Source organism: Phlebotomus papatasi, chromosome 2, assembly GCF_024763615.1.
Source record: "Phlebotomus papatasi isolate M1 chromosome 2, Ppap_2.1, whole genome shotgun sequence".
Lineage (NCBI taxonomy): Eukaryota > Metazoa > Arthropoda > Insecta > Diptera > Psychodidae > Phlebotomus > Phlebotomus papatasi.
In genome coordinates, this window is record NC_077223.1 from 61015386 (window position 1) to 61037828 (window position 22443).

A 22443-nucleotide genomic window follows, 5' to 3' on the forward strand; every position below is an offset into this window, starting at 1 on the left:
AACTACGCATAAACGAATAAAAAGCACTGGCGGTCGTTCAGATAAGACGAATACTTTGTGAGTAATTTCAAATTTGATCTATCTTTTGGAAATGAATGAAATAAAAATCAATATGATTCAAATCAATATTTACCAGTGACTGTAAATCGTATTAAAATTTTAATATAAGTCGGTGTATGGGTCCAAATGGACGCAGACTGATTCTCGATAATAGTTAGCCTGTAAAAATGACCTCTAGTCGATGAACCTAACTCCTCAGTATTTTTCGATTTTTCAATATTTTTCGCTTTAATGAAAAATATTCCGTATGAGTATTGTAGTTTTTATTGCCAAAAGGGTTTAGCTTAAAAAAATTGGAAGTATAAAAAATAAAGAAAATAGATTATGAATTTGAGAATTTAAAAATTCGCCATTTTTGAGCTTAAATATTTACTATATAGCAAATAGCTAGAGACTTGAAAAAAATATTGTAGATCCCTTCAACCTTCTACTTTACAATTATGTACAGACATTAGAAAAAAAAGTAACTTTAGGTAGTCAGGAAAAATTATTTTCTTTACGGGACACCCGTGTTTCAATCGTCTTTAAAGGGTTAACTGAGCCATAATTTGAAATTCACGTTTTGCCTACCTTCAGGCGTTTATTTCTGAGCTTTGATGTTTCGAGGTGTCCGGGATTTGCTGTGAGTTGCATGCAATTTGCAGCAATTTAGGCGCTAAAATTTACATAAAATATTTTAGCGAAGTTCCTAACCATTTTAAGGACTCATCTGAACACTGACCAATTGGCGGTAAACGACTTTTTTTTATAATTTTCAATTTTTATTTACAAAAACAGAACAGTAAATTATCCTTCATTCTACATTCCACACCTCTTCGAAAGCATTGCAGATCTTTGTGCAGGTAAGGGCTGCTGAAAGGGGAAACTTACTTATTGAAATTGATTCCTCTGTGTAATCCACCTCCACATTCCCATGGGCAAAAGCCCCAATCACAACTACAATGGGCTTATCATCTTTGGGAACTAATTCCCTGCAGTTCCCCACCAGATTCCCCGTGTAGGACATCGTTAACTTTTTGCAGCCGACCGGCAAGTGATTTGTGATGGGATTCTTGATGACTTTGAGTAACTTTTCCCCCGTTGTGGTGTCCGCCCTCACGCAAAACTTATTCAGTAGTTGCACCATCATCCCAGCGAAACGTTTGAAAGTCCGGGGGATTCGAGTAACAGGATTTATCTCAATCAGTACATTTTGATGCGTCCGGATGAAGACTTGCAAAAGCCCTGCACGATTCAGAGGACTGTCCATTAGCATCAGGAGGGTCTGATGGGTGATGTCTGGACGACACGATCCTGGACTTCGATTGTGTTTGCGCAGAATTGCTGTGTGATCATCGCAATTGAGGAGCTCAAAGACATTGCCCACCTGGAATTCATAACGCATAAGGGATAGAGTAGGTGATATTGTTAGTTGAATTGTAATGACAGCTGGGTAGAATTTTGAGGTTATGGTTAGCTTGCGCCGCGTCGAAAATCGATAATTTCGCCCCGGGAGGTGTCTGTGCAATTTATTACCTTTGTCACCTCAAGCTGAGCCCCCTCGAGCACCACAATCAGCTTCCTTTCGTTCAAACACACCAAACTTCCCTGGGGCTTCTTAATTTCCGGCGTGTCTTCCGATTCCACAAACGTTGGGGCTTTCCTCTTTTTGCCGTGTTTCATCGTGTGTTTTGGCGCGTCTGTGGTTCTTGGGGAAGAGTTTATGAATAAAAACACTACTTGTTAGGGAAGGAATTGTGAAAAATATGCAAAAAATGGGAAAAACTTCCGAAGAATCAAGTCAACACATTGAGAAACCTTTCAACGTGACTCGATGAAATTAATCGAGAATGATGTGAAGTAATCGAATAACAAAATGGCAGAACTTCCGACTTCGCGTTTGTGCAGTGAAAAATAGTGCAATTTTGTGGAAAATTTCTCATTTTGCGTGGAAAAAGTTGTGTAAAAAATCATGCTCTGATTTTCCATTGATATTGGTGTAAAAATTTCCGTGCAATTTGGGAGAAAAATGTGTGTTTGGGTGAAAATTGTTGCGTCGTGATGCGCTTTTGCCTCGAAAGAGCCATTGAGAGGAAAAGAAAACTACGAGGTGATATTAGTTGGTGAAAACGATTGAAAAATCAATCGAAAAGACCCGATAACGTCGCCCAATTGACCCATTCGTGCGTGAAATGGTGATTTTAATGGATAAAGTATGCGGATGTGTGTGAAAAAGTGGAAATAGTGTGACTCGTGAGGTGGGAAGTGTTGTGTTATGCGGCAGCTGCTTCTGCGAACACTTTTCACGAGCGACGCCGCCATAGCAGAAAGCACCTCACTGTGAAAGCCTCTCCCGTGAGTTTTTCACATTCACTTTTTACCCACTATCACAGTCAATTTCCACCCTAAATGCATACAAAAATACTCCCTATGTGTCCATTGAGGGATTAAAGTAGGTTTTGAGAGATCCGATGGGGCGCTTTGAGGGTAAAAGTGATGACAAAAATACGGAGACTCCTCCGGCGACGCATGAAGTCGCAAGCTTCTGACATTTCTTCGACAGCCCGCCATGTTAGTCAATGAAAATTTTTTCAGGCACTTTTTGGAGCATTTTGGGGTATTGCACATCCCAAGAGTACCTCAAATCACCTCTATGGGATTCCAAAGAATACATTTAATCACCTCTAAGTCATCAGAATGTTCCCAAAACAAGAAAAAATGCTATAAATCACACTGTGATTGTTTACAAAAATTCCCTCTTGCCAATCCATGAGAAATGCTTCCTAAATTGGGGCCCTCCTTCAATAAAAATCAATCTAATTTCACCCTATGCTTTAACTGGGGCCCTGCCCAACACTTCAAAGGCATTTCTAATCCCGGAATAGTATTTCGACCTTGGAAATTCTCAAGGTTTCCTACCAACTCCCTCAATTTTTTTTTTCTTGTTAATTTCTGGAAATTTCTCATTCATGGACTCGGAAGCACCTCCCTTTTCGCGCCATCTTCCAAAATGTCTCCGTGGAGATCCAATAGCCAGTTCCGCATTCTCATTGCAGACTCCACCAGATGATCTGTGGACATTTAAGCAATATTGAGAACTTTGAAAGATCAGTGGTTTAGTGTTTGAAGGAGCGCGCGCCCCATCAAATTGGAGAGGATTCCATTGCATCATGCAACAAGGATCTGACTCTGTTGCAGCCTCAAACAATTTTACGGTGAGTCTTTTTTGGATGATGAATTGGGCACTTTTTAGCGATGTTTGAATGTGCTTTCCGGTGAAGTCCGGAAGAATTTGAGGGACACACACGACGAGTGTGATGCTCAATGACGGAGGTGTGAGGTTAAAAGGCGGATTTGGGAGGTGTTGTGCTTTTGCGTGTTTTTCTGAGGTTTTTGAGGGAAAATTTTAAAATAATTGTGGGTGTTGCAAAAAAAAATCAACAACTTTTTAATTGCTTTTTAATGTTAACTCTTTTGAAGTATACTGAAACCTAAATTCTGAAGTAATTAAAATTTGTTTTTAATTAAAAAAAAAACGTATTTTATTTTTTTTTCCTTTTATACAAAAAAAAAATGTTTGATGATTTTAACTTTTACTTAAATAACGTACGGTTTTGTTTTCGAATATGTAATTTCAAAAAAATAAATAAAATATTTATTTTATTTATTGATTTAATTAGTATTTATATAAATTATTTAAAATTAGAGTATGTATTTCAAATTTCAAGAGTAAAAAAAAAATTAATATTTTTAAAATAAGAAAAGACACTTGCTTATATTTTTTAATAATTTGTTGATTTTACCTCTGAACATTTTAAAAGTATAAAAAATATATTTTCAAAAACTGTATCATCCTTCAATATTTCAGTAGAATAAATTATATAAAAAATCTAATTTCATAATAATGGTTAGGTTGATTTAAAATGAAAATCGTATCAGAATTTTGAAAAAAAAAAGCATTTTTACACTTTTTCCCTTTTATGGCCTCTACACAATACAGAAATTTATGTCAATATTTGGGGTTATTGAGGTTGATTTAAAATAAAAATCTAAACAGATTAAAAAAAAACGCAGAAACGTAATTTTTTTAAAAGCAATTTTTGACGAAAATTGCTTCCAATGTGTGGAAGTCATAAAGAGTTAAAGCGTTAGACAAGTTAAAATTCAGCTAAACCACCTTATGACTAACCTTCAGATTTTATTCGCAGCATAAGGCGAAATAAATACCTACCGTTCATATTAGGGGAGATTCTTAACAATCTTAACTATCTATGGTTAGAAGAAAAATTTTCCACTTAAAAATACAGGATGATTTATTTAAAAAATGCATAAGGTGGTATACATATTTAAGATTTCCATTTTGAAAAAGCTTTGCAATTCTAAAGTCTCTACACATTGGGAGAAGTTTTCGTCAAAAATTGCATTTTGACAGAATTTTGACGTTTCCACGTAAGGCGCCTACACATTGGGAGCAATTTTCGTCAAAAATTGCGTTTTTGACGAAAATTGCTCTCAATGTGTAGAAGCCTTTAGGGTGCCTACAAACTACAAGCCATTTCGTCAAAAATTGCTTTTAAAAAAAAATTGACGTTTCTGCCTACAAGGATAGGGGAAATTTTCTTTAAGAAGGCATTTTTTTTAAAGAAATTGTTCCTAATGTGTAGAGGCCATTAGAGCAGTGCAGAGTATTTCTTTCAAAAACCTATTTTTTGACGAAAATTGCTCCCAATGTGTAGATACCTTTAGTGTGTTTTATCTCATTAAGTGAAATTCGACAATTTCATATTAGGTTCCAGTTTTATATGGTCCAATAAAAATTTAAATTATTTTCTGACTATAAAATTTGACAACATTTTTTCTGAGTATTGAACGGTTTATTGTTTTTTTAAGTTAAAAACAGTACTAAATTAAACTTTTTTTCATTTATAAGATTTTAAAGCCCTAAATAGACTTAGGCAGATCCCTGAGATATTTTAAGTTACAAATATTTAGTAAAGAAATTTTACGAGCTTAATCAATGGCCTCAATTTTGAGATCAATATAACAAGGCCAACATCAAGAAAATCAAGATCAAGATGTTAAATCTGTCAAATGTAAATCTTAAATCTTAAAAACTTAAATCTTGGAACTCAAGACACAAACCGAGTGGATTTCAAGATTTCCAAGTTTGGAATAATTTTTTCAAGATTTCAACACATCAGATTTAGTTTTTCTTTTTTTTTTTTTTTGAAAACATTCCAAGGAAATCCTGGTTTTTGGAATTGTCAAGGCACTAACAATTTGAAGAGTTTCATATAGAACTTGCTCTAAAGGCCTCTACATATTGGAAGCAATTTTTATCATATTTCCTTTCTTTTTAAGGAAATGGTTTGCTCTGCTGTAGGTAGAAACGTCAAAATTCTTATGTCAAAAATGCAATTTTTGACGAAAATTTTTCCCAATCAATGTGTTGATATCTTAAATGAGGAATATTTTTGAAATAAATCTGTTTCTCAAATGTCCGCCTTTCCCAAATTTACCCTATATCGAGGTACAACACCCTGATAGTTACCTGCAAAAGAATCACACATAAGTATAAGCATTTCATGGTTTATCAAACATGTCAAAAAATTTTCATTTACACTTTCTGTATTGATTATTATTGCCTCATACATTAATAATACGGTTCAATCTTTAATGTTAATTTTACTAATTTTTGTAAAGAAATATCAACAAATTCTGCAGGGAAATTGAGATGTTTGGAGATGGGAAATCTAGAAATTTTGTTTCTTAGTTAAGACATTTTAAATCTTACAAATGCATTTCGTGAGAATATGAATTTTGATCTTGGAAATATTTTGACAGTTTGAAATTTTGATCTTGGTTTTGTTCTCAGAATTGAAATCCCACTGTAAGATAGTTTGAGCTGATCCTTTACCGCTAAAGATCGAGGATCAGCTTGAGTCTATTAAAGCCTAATGAGCGTTTTCTTTTCTTCAAGGCATATACACACCGAAAATTTTTTGTCAAAATTGGGAATTTTGAAGTAAATCGCTTGTATATGGCACGTACAATGTCATAAAATTACCCTCAATCCCCTCAATGTTCCACATTGACGAAAATGTCTCACAATGTGTAAGGGTCATTAAGCATTTAGAGCTTTTAAAATTTCCTTGTCAATAATTGTGTTTAAAATTATATATAGATGTTGAGGTAGACTTTGTAGCTCAATATTAAATAATTGGCAAAACTTTATTATTCCTTTTGTTTCTATCTCTTTTTTTTATTGGTGTCGTAAATAAACAAGGTTTTCGTCCATAACTGATAAATCGGTTTTTGAAAAGTAGTTTACTAGTAAATTTTATTTTTTCCACTGAAATAATTATAACCTTAACTGTAACTTCCTCAAATAAAAAGAGGACATCTATTTCGGATTTAGACTTTTATTTCCTAGAAAAATAAACGATGAAATTTGAAGTTTTAGAAATTTTAGTATAATTTTAAAAAAATTAATTAAAAGATGCTTTATAAAAATTGAATTTAGACTATTCATACTATAAAGAGAGTTTTATTTACAAAATTTTATCTAGATATTGAATTTCAGTTTTAAATGACTATTGAAAAAGTTTATTATTAGATTTATGAAAATTTACTAAGTTAATAATGGTTTCTACACACTAGAAGCAATTTTCGTCAAAAATTGCCATTTTAAAAAAAAATCAGACTTCTGTCTACAAGGATAAAGGCTTCTACATATTGTGAGCAATTTTTGTCAAAAATTGCATTTTTGATGGAAATCATCTGTAATGCTGTAGGTGAAAACGTCAAAATTTTGTCAAAATTGCAATTTTTGACGAAAATTACTCCCAATGTGTAGAGGCTTTAAGGGAAATTTTCTTTAAAAAGGCATTTTTTAAACAAAATGCTCCTAGTGTGTAGAGGCCTTTAAAACCAAAACTCTTATTTTAAGAGGTATAACGAAAATTTTAATTTACAAATATGTTTAAAATAAGCTTTTTATGTTTTTTTAAATAATTAACAAAGAAGTACAAAGAAATATTCTTAAAGAAAATTAATACATTCTATTGAGAATGAATGAAATAACTGAAAATTCAATAACATTGTGAAATTGTTAAATAAAACTCTGCGCAGGCTTTTTAGTGTGATGACTATTCTAAGTCGATACGGTATTGTTTTTCCATTTACTTCATTTTTTTCTCTATGAAAGCAATTTCCTGAATCAATTTTGAATAGAAAATTGATATTAAAAAAAAAGTTTGAGGTTTTATTATCTTTGTATACATATTTTGTTGGTTGTATTATGAAAGGGACACTCTCTACTCTGTCTAATTAATTTTGAGTATTTATTTTTCATTATTTCTATTGATTATTTTTAATGTTTGTCTTAATTTAATAAGACCTCAGAAAAATATGTCTTATCCTTTGATTGTATGACTCATCCAAAAAAAAAACACCTCCAAGTCAATTTTGCAATGGACAGGTCTATCAAAGCCAAAAAAAAACTTCATCATCGCTGACGATTGAGATTTCACGCGGAAAAAGAGTGTGTGACAGAGAGAGAGAAAACAACCTCTCACTGTTGTGTCCATTATTTTGACTGAGTTTCTGGGTCAAGTTGCAAATTTTTTAACTTGGATTTTTATTCTTCTTGATGCGTTTGGGGATATTTCCTTTAATTTGACACTATTTTTCCTTTTGTATTTTTCTTTTTGAAAAAAAAAAAAATCGTAAAAATGTAGAGTGGTGTAACAAAAATGGAGACATCGAAGGATCCCCCATCACGAGCTGAACCCCAATTGGAACCTGTCAATGGAATTGTACAGCCACCAGTTGTACCGCCACCCGATCGTCCGGGTCGCAAGACCAATCAGCTGCAATTCCTCCTTAAGACGGTGATAATGGCCGTATGGAAGCATCGGCACTCCTGGCCATTTCTACAACCCGTAGACGCCAAGAATCTCAATCTTCCTGACTATCACAAAATTATAAAACAGCCAATGGACTTGGGGACAATTAAAAAGCGCCTCGAGAATAATTACTACACATCGTCAAAGGAATGTATTCAGGATTTCAATACAATGTTCTCCAATTGCTATGTGTACAATCAGCCAGATGAAGATGTTGTGCTGATGGCACAAATTTTGGAGAAATTATTCTATAACAAATTGGCCAAGATGCCCAAGGAAGAGATTGAGATTGAGACGGCATCGAAGAAAAGTGGTAAGAAGAAGGCTAGACCAATTGGTCCACCAGGAACACTCATTGGTCCAGCTAGAGGACGTCCCAATGCCACGCCATCTTCCACACCAAGCACCATGATGGGCAGCACTGTGACATCTACTGGCGGAGTGCCACCCAATTCCACGGCACCCTCAGCGGCCGGACTGCCCTTGGTGCCACCAATTGGGATTCCCGGAAGCACAAATACCACCACAACGGCCACAACAGCTGCTCCAGGTGAGTCTTCAATTCCTAACTACCCTCCATTGAAAAATTTTTAATTTGTTATATTTAACTAGGGCAATTTATTTCAGTATTTATTACAAATATTTCAAGGGGAAAATTTCGAAATGATAAATCATATCTGCATCTTATACATGATCTAAATAATTTCTAATCGATTATGTATTATTATATTGACCAAAACAACTTCATTATTGATTATTTTGTTTTTTTTTTTTTAATTAGACAAAATGCTAAATAAATGACCAGATTTTTTTTATCTAATTTTTTTAATACAGATTTCAATAGAACTTTTTAAAATTATTTAATCGTCCCATTTAATTTTATTCTAAGTTGACTTTAAATAATATTTTTATTCTACTTGAAAATAAATAGGGGAAAGCGCGCTACCTTTGGACGACTCAAGCTTCGGACAATTAATTTTTTTCTCTATGTACCTTATGGATTTCACCTATAAATTTTCTCTGAAAATTTGAGGCATTGTACTAAGTATTAAAATATTATAATGGACCAAATTCATTTATAAACAGATTCACTGCGAGAAATCCGAAAAAGTTAAAATAAAATTCCGGAAATGTTTATTTTACCCTGCATTATTGATCCAAAATCGGTGTAAATATTACCCTTTTTAGGTGTATTGGGGGTTAAAGTTACCCTTTTTCATGTTAATTTTACACTTAAAAGGGTGTAAAATTAACATTAAAAAATGTTGATATATTTTTACATCTAAAAAGTGTTGAAGTTACGACGAAAAAAAGTTAATCGCACCCCCGTTTTTTTCTCAGTGTTGAAAAAAATATATTTGGCGAAGCATAAATCGCCTGAAGGTAGCGGGCTTTCCTCTAGTTAAAAAAAAATCGACAGTGAAAAGCAAATAGAGGAAAAATTTGTTAAAGGGTTTGCGTGGGATTTGAGGACTAAAAAACATACTTCCTCTAATTTTTTTTTCAACATAACGGAAAAAAATAGTTCAAGTCTTTAGTCATAGGAAAGCACAACATTGCACAATATTTTCCGAAATTTTTATTTCACAATTTTAAAAATTCAGCCGTTGAAACCTGATTTTCGGAGACCAATTTTGAAAAAAAAAACTTTGCGAGAAGTCATGATAATTTAGATTATGTTCATGAGAAGTCAAAAAAACACAAAATAATTCCTGTTAGCTATTGAGTTAAACTTGTACATGGACCAAGAATTTTTGGAAAAAATTAAATTTTTAATTTCGGGAGATTTTTCTACAAAAAAAAATCATTTTTATTGTATTTTATATATATTTTTTCTTGTAAAATGAATTGCTATCAAAGAAACATTAAATCCACCGGCTAAGTACTAGTTTAACTAATCAGCTAACAGGAAATATTTAGTGTTTTGACTTAATGTATTTACTCTGCACAAAAAAAAAGTTTTTTTTTGTAAAATTGTTCATCAGTGTTTGTGAATTTCCACTAGAGACTTACGAAATGCTCGTAAATCGTATAACCCACAAACAAGTTCGTAAAAGTTTGTACGTCGTGTGTACGTTTGAATTTCTCCTTCTTTTACCAACAATTTTCGTCGAATTTTGTCACTTGTTTGTTAATGACAAAAATGTATGAGCAAAAGTTTGTAAAAAAAAACAAAAAATGTTCGTCAAGTACAAATTTTTTACAAACTTAAATGGGTTATAACGAGCATTTCGTAAATTCCCATTGGGAAATCACAAACATTTATGAACATTTTACAAATTTTTTTACATTTTACAAATCAAGTCCCAAACAGCTGAATTTTTAAAATTTTTAAATGCAAATTTCAGTGAATATTGAAATGTTATTTTAAATGCTTTAAAGTTGAATTTCATAATCTTTTTATTCTGTTAAAGAAATTATAGGAAATATGTTTTTTTTTAATTCTGCGTGACTTATGTATATGTAAGCCATTAAGACGAATTTTCTCCATCCCGTGTTACAGCCTCTCCAAGTGTTAGAAATTTTTAAATACAATAGTTTTTTTTTATTGTAATGACCAACGCACAGTAACTTTTGTTTGTAAACATGTTTTCAAAATTTTCTATAAGAGTGAGCGAGATGACTAAATCTAGATCTCACTCTCATTAAAATGTCAAAGACATGTATACAAAACAAAAGTTATTTTGCACTAGGCATAAACCACCGTGTGAGTAAAATTCAAAAGAAGTGAGAAATCTTTAGAAATAAAATAGAAAGTCTGCCAGATTTTCAAGTTTTAGTCAGGACACATTAGGAGAAATTATAACAGAGGATGGAGAAAATTTATCTCAGGCACAAACCACTGGGGGAGTTTACACGAGATTTACCGGTGCACAGTACAGTAAGATTCATTTCGAAATAAACTTGTTTCGAAGTAGCCTTATGCCCTAGACCAGAGGCATGCAAGAACCGTTGAAACCGAATAAACGTCAAATGAAACATGTACGTCAATGGTTAAAACGCTACCAAGAACAAACTTATTTTGACGTTTCTTTGGTTTCAACGGTTCTTGCACACCTCTGCCCTAGACACTCTTACGACTTAAGGCCTCTACGTCTACACATTGGAAGCAATTTCTTTAAAAAATGCCTTTTTAAAAGTCAAATTGAAATTGAAAAAAATTGAATTGAAAAGTCAATTTTTTTAAAAAAGGCAATTTTTGACGAAAATTGTATCTAGTGTGTAGACACCATAAAAAAGGTTTAAAAAAAAACGTTTACAGTGTGTAGAGGCTTTTAAGCTTAACGTAGTTTTAATCAAAATAATGATCAGATTACATTTCCATCACGTTCTGACTAATTAGTCTCTCGGCTTAAGCCTAGTAATGGCTTAGTTAGTTGGAAAGTGATGGAAATTCAGTAGAACCAATATTTTTATTATTAATTTCCTTAAGCCATCTCTCGGCTTATGGTGTCTACACACTAGAAGCAATTTTCGTAAAAAATTGCCTTTTTTAAAACATTCTGATTTCTGCCTACAAGGATAGGGGACATTTTCTTTAAAAAGGTATTTTTAAAGAAATTTCTCCTAGTGTGTAGAGGCCTTTAAGTCGTAAATGTGGTGTCTAGAGCATTAAGAGTTCGGGTTCTTTTAAAGTAAGAGCATTCCGATATGAACTCTACTGTAATAAGCACTGGTGAGTGAAGGAATATATCTTACGGGTTTGATCCTCAGATAAAATCTTCTTGTTGCCACATATGATTCTTCCAGGTTTATCTAACAATAAGCTAATCTAAATTAAGAGTCTCAGAGATTTCTTGTTTAATTTATTTACATTGTTAAGATGTGCAGGAATGCTTATATAATTAACTCATAAAAATGGTAATGAAAATTTTTGAATTGGAGAGAAATTAGGGCACATTTCATTATTGTACGTTACAAATTTAACTGCAAATATATTAATATTGTTACTCGTCTGAGAAAACATCTTGGGATACTTTTAAAAACTTTTTTGTTGTCATTTTTATTAAAGAGACATTTTCGGAAATATAGTGAGATGCGGTAACCGGATCGTTTTCCGAACACTGCTACTTAAACGCTTGTTTTTGGACTGATGAAATTCTTTTTTACTTCTTCTAAATTCATTCAGAAACATAATAAGTATATAAAAAAAATATTAAAAATATTAAAGAAAATTTACAAAATATGATAATACTGAAAAAAGTTAGCGTTCACTAAATGGATCGGCTTTTCGCTAATTGGGTCAAATGGTCTTTTAATTGGATCACTCAATTTACAAGCATATTATAACGAGAAAATAATTTTTTATTACATTTTTAAAATTTTTATTGAATTATTTCATTTAATATTTAATATGATCGGCAATCTTTGGTGTAACAATTGTTAAAAAAAATGGTGAATAACAATTGGAGGAACAAATTGCCCAGTAGCTGACTGACACCCTGAAGAGTGTTGTGGCACATTCCTTAGGTCTAGAATTTTTAAGATCTGTCACAACACAGAAAAATGCACTTTCGTCGCAATTAAAAGCCCGGTCTGGTGAAATGGCCAGTAGTTCGTGTTCTGTGAAATATTTTCAACAACACTGAAACCATTTCGTAAGATCTTCAGCAGTAACCACAGCCCTTTCCAATGAGAAGGACTTTGGCTTGCTCATGTTGAGCTCTGGATGATGCTTGAGAAAATTCCTGAACCAAGCATCTCTAGGCAACACATCTATTCTTATACGATCAAAGGAACACCTCTTCGAGAGGGAAAAAATTGACACTTTCGTTAAAATATTTTCCCTATTTTACCTTTTCCTATAAAGAGAAGTATTCAAATTTCATATCCTAATTGTTACTGGAAGGGTGTCAATAGGTCATGACACAAGTTCTTAAAGTATCAATAGGTGTTCCTTTCATCCTAATCAAAAATGAATGAAAATTATGCTAAATAGGGGAAAGACTCATAATTTTGTCCAGTTTCTTATTTTGAACACTTTGAGGATAAAATTGGACACTAAAAATAAATTGATTAAAATGATGGATTTTTATTCCAATATTTGATGAATAATGAATTCTATCTAAATATTTGTTCTTTTTAGAAGATTGTAACACTAAATACGTTAAATTTTGAATATGATTTGAGTTGAAATTGCTTTGTTGAAAATTCAGTGTGAGCAATTGCTTACGAGAAATATGACAGAACTTTGTGTTTACTTCAGTCTTATTTAGCTGTGGTGAAGTATTAACAATGTTTCTTCGCTTTTTTTGAGTGATATTATTAAATATTCATTGAATATTGTGTTGATTAGTACATTTGACCTAAAGTGAGATTTGCCTTGTGAATTAGATTTTTCGTGTGAAAAATGGGAAATTCTTTAAGACATTTACCAGTAAGGTGATACTCCTTATTTTGGACAGGTGTTTTTCTCACGAAATTTCGTGAAGTTTTAGCCTTTGTGATGACTAGGTTGGACAAATGCCTGGGGAAACAAAGGAGCATCATCTCTACGAAAGAGATGTAGCGAGAAAAGCCTTGAAAGGCTCCGGGAAAGACCAGGGAATGTGCGAATCCGCACGTACTTGGAGTATCGAAGTCAACTCACTTTAATGAATGATATGGAAAGTTTCCGGGCTACTTGTGACATTCTACGTTTTCCTTACATGAACAGGAAGAGGACTTGGTTAGATTGGTTCATGAAATGAAGAACAATGGGCATCCTGTTGAGGCGGATTAGCTGTCCAAATTTACAGCCAAGTTGTCCAAATTAATAACCAAGTTGTCCAAAATTCGAGTAAAATTCACCTCTACATATCAATTCATTTTTAAACGTATTATTACTAATTTTAGTAAAAATAAGACGATAAATAGCTTGCCAAGTTTCTAAAGAACCCTTCTGAAAAGACAGTGACAAAAAGTCAATTAGTATTGAAATGTATTTTGAAATACATTTCGGAGTCGCATTTATTCAGAGACATAAGAAAAAATTAGTCATAATGAAGCTTGGGATCATGCAAAACATGGGCACTTTCTCCTATTAACAAATTTCCATACGATTAATAAAAAAAAAAATACAAATTTAAATAGAAACCCCTTTCTATTCTGTTCAGTTTTAAGAAAATAATCACAGTAATGAAGAGGGTAAAACTGTGCTGAAATTGTTAATTTTCGTTCAGCAGTTGGCGGGGCAATGTCTTCTGGTCTGACTTTGCCGGCTACGGCGAGTCAACAGACGCCCTCATCGATGATAAGTACATCGACGGCCACTTCAGGTGGCGGCCAGCAGCCCACGGCTGCGGCCCCGCCGCCCTATCATGTGAATCTGAACAGTTCGCAACAGACGCTGCTGGACTCGGTGATGCCGCCACAGCCGCTGGCCAAAGTGAAAAAGGGTGTGAAAAGGAAGGCGGACACCACCACACCCACCACCGCCACTACCTTCGACTCCCATTACACCCCTGGCAGTGGCAATGAGTCCAAGAAGATCGCCACGAGGCGAGGGAGCGGTCGCCAGGTGAGTCCATGTTACTTGTTTTTTTTTTGTTAGCTTTTTTAAGGGTTGAAACTTGAAACGCTGATGATTTTCTTTTGGGTGGTAGAGTTAATATGCATGAAAAAAATATTTAGACTTGAAATAAATTTTTAAACCTTAATAATTGCCATTTTAAAGTACTTATCAGCAAAATCAATTTTTCAATAATCGTTCAGAGTTCTCGGAATTTTCGATTTGAATTTTAATTTGAAGCACTTGGAAGACTAAAAGAATAAACAAACAATAAGGGATATTGCATTTATTAAAATTCTTTTATTGGTGTGTTTATAAGTCTCTTTGAATTCTTCATTCTGCAACAACCTCAAGAAAAAAAACTATACTCCATCAAAGATTCTGTTTATTTACATTATTCGTTTTGATATTCTTTCTACTGCGCTGTATATCAGCATAATGATGAGAGATCGAGTTTGTTGATAACAAATAAAGAAATCGCGGTAATATTAGTTAATAATGTGACTCAAAGTGTGACAAAGTGGCGAAGTTACACATTTGCGGAATAAGGAAATTTATTTCACAGAATTACATTTCAATCTTTTGAACAAATAAGCAAATAACAAACAATTACTTCTTGAGATGTTGAAGAAAAATTGAAACTATTAATTAATTCTGAAAACGTCATATCGACGCTTCCATTCCATACTATGCTATCTCAGAATGACAACATTTCAAGAGAGCCATTTGAAGTTGGCGATTTCCTATGCTGCCTGTGTAATTTTTTTTTTCGAAAAAATGGAATATCTCGTTACCCGGACGTCGGATGACCACCAAATTTGCACCAGTTGTGGATCTCGGTCCCAGGAACAACATATCTCTCGGAGTAATAAAAGGCTCAGTCGACTTAGCATAGTATGGAATGGAGCCGTCGATATATTTGTTAATAATTAACCAACTTTTTTTTTATTCCTCTAATCGTGGATCTTATTGTTCTTCAACTTTTATATCCTGTCCAGAATATTTGAGTTGTGCGAAATACACATTATCATAATTAATTAATTTCCCGGTAAAGATGTAAAAAGATATAGCACATGATGCGTTGGAGCAATTTTCTGCTATTTTTTGTTCAATCTAATGCGATGTTTTATCATTTAACTTAAAGAACTTATTTAAGTTTATCTTTTATATAATTTCTTCACTGCAAATTTGCACAATATAAATATTCATTTTTCCTTTTGTGCAATTTGAAATACAAAAAGCAATATAATATGGAATAATCATTATGAAGAAGAATAAATAATTTGAATGGGGGAAAGAATTGAATATAATTTTTAATGTTCTGGAGCTTTTCTTTTAATATTGTGCAGGGGATTTATTTTAGACTGCCTGAGTAAGGTTTTACAAAAAAAAATTATACTATTTCTTTGAGAGTTATATCCAACGAAGTTGAAAATTTTGAATTGATAATGTACAGCATGGGCCAATGAAACATAACTTTTCAAAACATTGAATTTTTTATTGATAACGAATTCTTTTTAATGAGAAAGACATGAAACTCAGAAAATATTCAAAATTTGAAAATCTCTTTCAAATTTTTGATATGACCTCCTTTGGCATGGACAACGACCAATGAAAACCTCATGTGCTTGGACACACCTACGGCTTAAGCTGAGAGACGGCTTAACGTTATTATAAATCAAAATAATGCTTAGATACACGGATTACTATATTCCTGGATAGTAGGGGAAACTGGGGCACCACCAAACACTGCGATTTTTTTTAAATAGGTATAAGATTTTGATGTGAGATTTTGATAATTTTAGTCATTTGTATATCTACCTGGAAAATAAAACTGAAATAAGTTACATAAAATTTCACTACACCATAGTACTTTCCTGCATGTTTTGGGATAATATTTATGTATTTACTAAAGAAATTAATGTTCACATTTTCTTATAAGAATAAAAAATCAATCACAAAACAGAGGTTGGGGCACCACCAAAACAGGCAAATTTCTCACTATTGTAGATGTCGCTAGCGTAGTTTGAATGGCAAAATTTTTCCTCTTATCTTTCTTACTCTTCATCTCCCTCTTTGTTCGATTTCCTAAATTTATATCCATTCATGAAATTTTCATTCAAAATTCAGGAGAAATGGGAGAAATATAGTTTAACGAATAAGGTTCGTTAAACTATACCTTAAATGAGTTTTTTAATCAAGAAATGTCGGATGATTTAAGTAAAGTGTTTTCCACGATATAGTGACGCTGCTTACCAAAAAGAAGTCAATTGTTGTCAAAATGACGACAAGTCAATGGAAAAAGATTTTCGTTGTGCATTGCTTTAGTTTTCAGCTTTTTTAGTCATTATTCTAACTGTTGCAGAGTTTTTTTTAAATTTGTTCAGATTGTTAATATATTCTTTATAATTAAGAGCTGTGGTGAATGCCTAAAATAACTTCAATGAATGAGAAAAAGAGGTGTTTACTGGTGCCCCGGAAAGTGTTTGGTGGTACCCCGGGTGGTTGGAAAAAATTGAAAAATGCATGGTGACACAATTTTACTTTTTCTGGAAAATTGCATTGTTTTACATAATATAATATGGGGTAAGCTACATTTTTCTAAAATTCACAGATTTCTTAGGAAATTTAGTCAAAAGCGGATCTTTCAAAAGTGTTTGGTGGTACCCCAGTTTCCCTTAGGTAGACATTTTTGTGTCCCATAGTAGTGCAAACAAAGTGAATAAAAGTACGAATATAGACGTCGTACCCTTCCTTCTTGATATTCTCGAGATTGAAAATCACTTAAATCCTACATTTTCATTCCTCAGCATCAAATCGCACCATTCCTAGGTGCACTTTTATTTGGTTTGTTTGCACTACTATGAGACATGAAAATCTCTACCTACCATCCAGGAATATAGTAATCCGTGTTAGATCACATTCTCATCAATTTCCCACTAAACCGTCTCTTGGTTTAAGCCGTAAAGCCCAAAATAGACACAGGGATCGGCTTAGGGATCAGCCCGAAAAATGAGGATTGGTGTCGATACACTCAACCGTCAGCCCAAAATTTGGAGGATCAGGCTGATCTTCTAAATTCGTGAGGTCTAGTGAAGTTACGGGGATTAGGCGACATCAGCGCCAGTGCTGAAAATAAAAAGCTTCGCTTTGAGTTTTTGGATGCTTTTCGAAATGTCAATTGGGTGAAAAAACGTGCAGAGTATTGGTACGCATTGTCTCAAAATCTTAAAATGTATTAAGATTGTAGTAATGGAAAGGTCAGAGTGCTCTTTCCTGTACGACAAATCCATTGATAATGCACTTAAGAAGTCTTTCAGCACTCAAAGTGTGGAGATTTAATAGAAATTTACGCTGAAAACGCTAATCCTTGATCCTAAATCCTCAGTGTATGATAGTTTGGGCTGATCCTTTGCCGCCAAATTTTTCTAGCTGAGTATTCTCGTGGATCAGCCTGTGTCTATTTTCGGCATAAGTCTATCTAGAGCATTATGCCTTAGACAAACTTACGATTTAATCTTTTAAGGATGATTGGGTCACCGGTGATCCAAAAATGAAATTTTCTCTATACGACCGTCTAAAGTTGTGTTTTGCCCTAAAAATTCAGAAAAAATATTTTTCCTGACCCGCTATTTTTGACCCTCTGGTCCTTAAAGGGTTAAGCCGAGTAACGGCTTAACATGATTGAAATCAAAATAATGATCAAATTACATTTCCATCAGTTTCTGACCAATTCGTCTCTTGGATTAGGCGCGAAACGGCTTAATTAGTTGGAAACTTATGGAAATTTAGTTAAAGCATTATTTTGATAATTTTAATAGGGAAATGCATACAACTTAGATTTTTTTTTGCTCCGAGCGCCTCACTTATACAAAGGATCTCTAATCAATAATTATTAGCTCTCAAGTGTATGACAGTTTGAGATAAATCTTTACGACTAAATTTTGCAGGCTAAAAGTTTCTCGAGGAGTAGCGTAAGTCTAAAATCTTACACGCTGCCCAACGTGAAGTCCTGCAAAATGCCCCGTATGAAGAAGTCGGGTGCATTTGCTTCCGGTCACTATGGAGGCCAATATGCGATCGAAATAAACAACGAAACATTGTTTCTTTTTACAAAACTTGATTAGAATGCGATTATGTGACGGTGCCTAATTTGATTGGAACGTCCACTCCTTCTCGTAGAAATGTTGGCCCGTCTACAGTTTCAGGACGATATCCCAATACACATTAACAACTCAAAATCATACCACGGTCCAATTACCTCAGGGGAAAGCAATCATCTGCCGTCACGGATGACCAAACAATTAAAAAAAAAACTGTTGTACTTGTCCTTCGGTGACCATTTGCATACCCAAATTATCATAAAAACTAGCCAACATAATATAACTAATTCGGGTATTTTAAAGGATATTGTTAAGATTCGAAGGATGTTGGCATGACGAATGAATTGAGAAGCATCTTCGAAAACTCAGATAAAACAAATTTTCCTGATATGAATCGCAAGTATAGTTGTATCATCACCAGATTTCGAATCGGTTACGTATGTAACATGTATCTGTTGATGAACAGAATTGATCCTCCGTGTCCCATTTACAATGTTGCGCTTTCAGTCCAACATATCCTTATCACTATAGTGCTGAATATTCCCAACTCAGAATTAGCATTGGCATCACCAATAATGAATTTAAAACAGTTGCTTGGCAATAATGCAGTATTTTGCGATTTAACGATTTAATCCTTTGTACTTAGTGTTTTTAGAAAGAAAGCTCCCTTTTTACTCTTTCTTAATTATTAATTGTTATCTTAATTATTAATTAAAATTGTGAAATCCCCATTTTTCATTTATTCTGTTATTCAATTATTTTGCATATAAAATTGAAAGAATTATAGTTCTCGCAATTCGCAGCTACAACAATGAAATAGTAATAATAACAATAATTAACTTGTTGGGATTCCAGAAATCGTTGGGGAACAGAAATTATTCACCAGAGAAAACTTATGAACTTTTTCAGAAATTTCAGTTTAGCCTCCAAGGGTAGCGGTGCTATATGAGACAGCACACAGAGCTGTGATATGGAGTGGCTACCCGTATCGAGGAATAAGATAGAGTAGGAGTGGGGAAGCCAATTGTTGCCTGGATGCATCGGTAATTTGAAATGGAAAACTGACCCCTGACAAAGTCTTTTTAGAGATTGATTCGAAAGCTCTGGAAAAATGTAATGAGGTTTCCATGAAATATTTCTGCTTCCCAACAAATTCCGGAATCCCCCTCCAGTTAGCTCAAATTATTGTATAACTTTTTTCTAAGGTTTCTTTTTGATCACGAACTGTTCAATTAGAAATTTTTTTCGTCAGAGAAAACAATATTCAACAATTGTTCTGATAATTTAAAAAGACATTTTAAATGACATTTTCATTCCTAAACTTAACATAAAGGATTAACGTAAATATACTGAACATAAAGAATAATCCATATCGCACTCCAACGATTTTAGGCGCATTTAGAAGATTTTTCAATTTTTACAGAATTAAATTGTGAATGTTATGCACATTCACAATCCCCTTTTAAAAATGATTTATCTAAGATTTAATGCACAGGAATTTTAATTGCAATAGTGACGTTTTTCTTTTAAGAATAAAAGTGGAATTTTGCATTAAAATAACATATTTTTTCTCAAAATATTTATTTTCGTTTTCAAAGCTCTACAAATTCATTTAGTTATTTTTTTCTTATCACTTTAATTCAATATTTCTAAGAAAAAATGCGTACATATACTGTACCTAACTGTCTTTAATTCTCAGCAAAATAAGCAACGTGACATACAAAATTTATGAAATAAAAACTTTTAACGATCAGGATTTAATTGAAGAATTCAGTCAAACAAAGGCGCTTATTTTCATTAAAATAATTCATATTGATATAATGCATTTTAGAAAATTATCGTAACTTCCAAGATCTCCATACAAATTAGAAGTTACAGCTTTATAAACGATGGAAATTACAATAAAATCTTATTGTGTTTCTTCTGACATATAAATTACTGGTTATTAGTTATACGTTCCTTATTTTGATACAAAAGTATTGCAATCAGGGCTCAATTTTATAAAAAAAAAAGCTCAACTGAAAATTTCGTCTTCTAAAAAGTTGTCAGAAGGAAGTTACGGTAAATGCTGATTTTTTATTTTTATTTTTTTTTTTGGTAATTTCCGACGATTAATTCAATAGGCATGAAAACCGGTGAGCGTCGGGTAAAAACAAGCACAGAAAATTTCAAATTCTTCCCAAAGCTTTCGGCTGTTGGTAAACAAACGCCAAGACATCGAGAAGTTAGCAGCAGTATATACCGCCCTAATTGAGGCGGAACGCGACTCTCAGTCCCAGTTCACTGATGATCCATGATAAAAAGGGGGAGGGTCTAATTCAGCACCATTTGAAATCCCCAGCAACTGCCAGAGAAAACGGTTCTTGAATATTGAACTTTGTAACCAGTAGTCTCACAAAGAAAGCTCAAGAAAGACACACACACAGAGAAAAATTGTTATTTTTTTTTAATAAGTATCCCAGATCCCATGCCTTGGGAACCAAAAGACCCTTTGACAAAGCAAAGAAAAGACTAAAAATTTGACTAAGTAAACTAAATTATTGTAAAATGATTTGATGCATAAAAAAATGCCCTTTGTTTCAGATTATTTCTGATGAGAAATGTCGTCAAGTTGTTTGTCCGTTTGTCCGTCCGGCTGTCGCCAGCTTTAGAGGCCAAACGGTTAGAGATAGAGACTTGGGACCTTCGGGGGACCCTCCCATAAGTCGACCCAAGGATCATTAACATGCCCCTCATTCCCCCCTCCACCCCTCCCCTTCAGCTTCAAAACTATTTTTGGGATTGCTCGAAAACGCGTCGTGCGGTTTTTTTCATTTTTGGATATGTTTAGAGATTACCCAGGTGAACATTTCGTCTATATACGAAAATACCGTTGAATCATTCCTAATATCGGTTTTTCAAGGTCAAAGGTTAAAAAGGCACTAGAGAGCGCAATTATTAAGCAAATGGGGTAATTTTTGGGGTCGTTGGAAAGGTCTTAGAATTTCCTATAAAACTGAACCGGTTTCAATCGGTAGTGAACCGGTTCATAACCGATATAATATTTTTATCTGTAAATCAATTCCATTACTTTTTAAATCGGTTAAGAACCGGTAAATGGTGAGTGATGCGAAAGTACTTATGCGGTATAGCATCTAAGTCACGAGTTCGAGCATTTCGCAAAGCCTGGGACGCTATGCCACTCCTTTTTAACGCAGTACTTTTACAAAAATTTGATCGTAAATGTTTGTAAACACACAAATACTGTTTGTAAAATTTTGTCATTTGTTCGTAAATTTTTGCCAGACAAACAAAAATATACGAACAAATGTTTGTATAAGTACAAAAAAATGCTCTTTAAGTGATCATCTTACGAACAATGAAAAAGTACAAATTTTTACGAACTTGGTTGTGGATTATACGATTAGGGTAAGTGTGTCAAATTTCGGCATAGTTGCATGTAAGCGCCAAAGTCTCAAGTTTGAAATGTAATATCTTTAATATTATATAAATTGATTTTTTTATTCCTTCTACTTAAGGAGTTTTGCTTAGAACCTTGTAGACAGTTTATCGTCTTTATTTACTCTGAAAATCATTCTTAATAAAAATGAATAAAAATGTAGACATAGCTTTGGTGTTCTATTTCGGCCACCTTCATTCTCATAGTTCCTTGCCTTTCGGGAATTCTTCCAATATCTTTTTCACGTCATCTCGTTTGTCGAAGCTACATTTTTTGTTATCCTTTTGCATTGTATAATCTCTAGAGTACGTAAAAACTAAAAATTCATGGAAATTCGAGGAACAAAAAAGGTGGCCGAAATTGCAAGCTGGCCGGAATTTGGCACACTTATCCTACTAGCATTTCATAGGTCCCCAAAAGGAATTCACAAACATTTACGATATATTTTTTTTCTGTGTTATGTGA

The 22443-nt window shown here is 33.4% G+C and overlaps 2 protein-coding genes across 10 annotated transcripts in view; one reads left to right on the forward strand and one right to left on the reverse strand.

The window, feature by feature from the left end:
• Positions 1-799: 799 nt before the first annotated feature.
• Positions 800-1722, reverse strand: LOC129801979 (ribosomal RNA small subunit methyltransferase NEP1). Its single transcript, XM_055847502.1, has 2 exons — positions 1576-1722; positions 800-1426 (listed from the first exon to the last, which is right to left on the reverse strand). The coding sequence occupies exons 1-2, from the start codon at positions 1720-1722 to the stop codon at positions 854-856; spliced, it is 720 nt and encodes a 239-aa protein (XP_055703477.1). The 3' UTR covers positions 800-853.
• A 210-nt stretch (positions 1723-1932) lies between these two features.
• Positions 1933-22443, forward strand: part of LOC129801977 (homeotic protein female sterile-like) — a 58444-nt gene continuing 37933 nt past the window's right edge. For 3 of the 9 annotated variants that reach the window (XM_055847493.1, XM_055847500.1, XM_055847495.1), the window contains exons 1-4: positions 1969-2394; positions 3096-3254; positions 7779-8496; positions 14108-14445. In XM_055847493.1, coding sequence (XP_055703468.1) covers positions 3210-3254; positions 7779-8496; positions 14108-14445 — 1101 coding nt within the window. In that variant the 5' untranslated portion in view covers positions 1969-2394; positions 3096-3209. Of the gene's footprint in view, positions 2395-3095; positions 3255-7778; positions 8497-14107; positions 14446-22443 lie in introns of all 9 variants that reach the window. The other 6 variants (XM_055847497.1, XM_055847499.1, XM_055847494.1 and 3 more) reach the window with 4 other exon arrangements.

Bases quoted from the DNA above. Each gene is read 5' to 3' on its own strand.
- LOC129801979 (XM_055847502.1), bottom strand. From the start codon at position 1,722: ATGAAACACGGCAAAAAGAGGAAAGCCCCAACGTTTGTGGAATCGGAA. The intron at 1,427-1,575 runs GTAATAAATTGC...TATGAATTCCAG, and splicing joins CTCAGCTTGAGGTGACAAAG to GTGGGCAATGTCTTTGAGCT.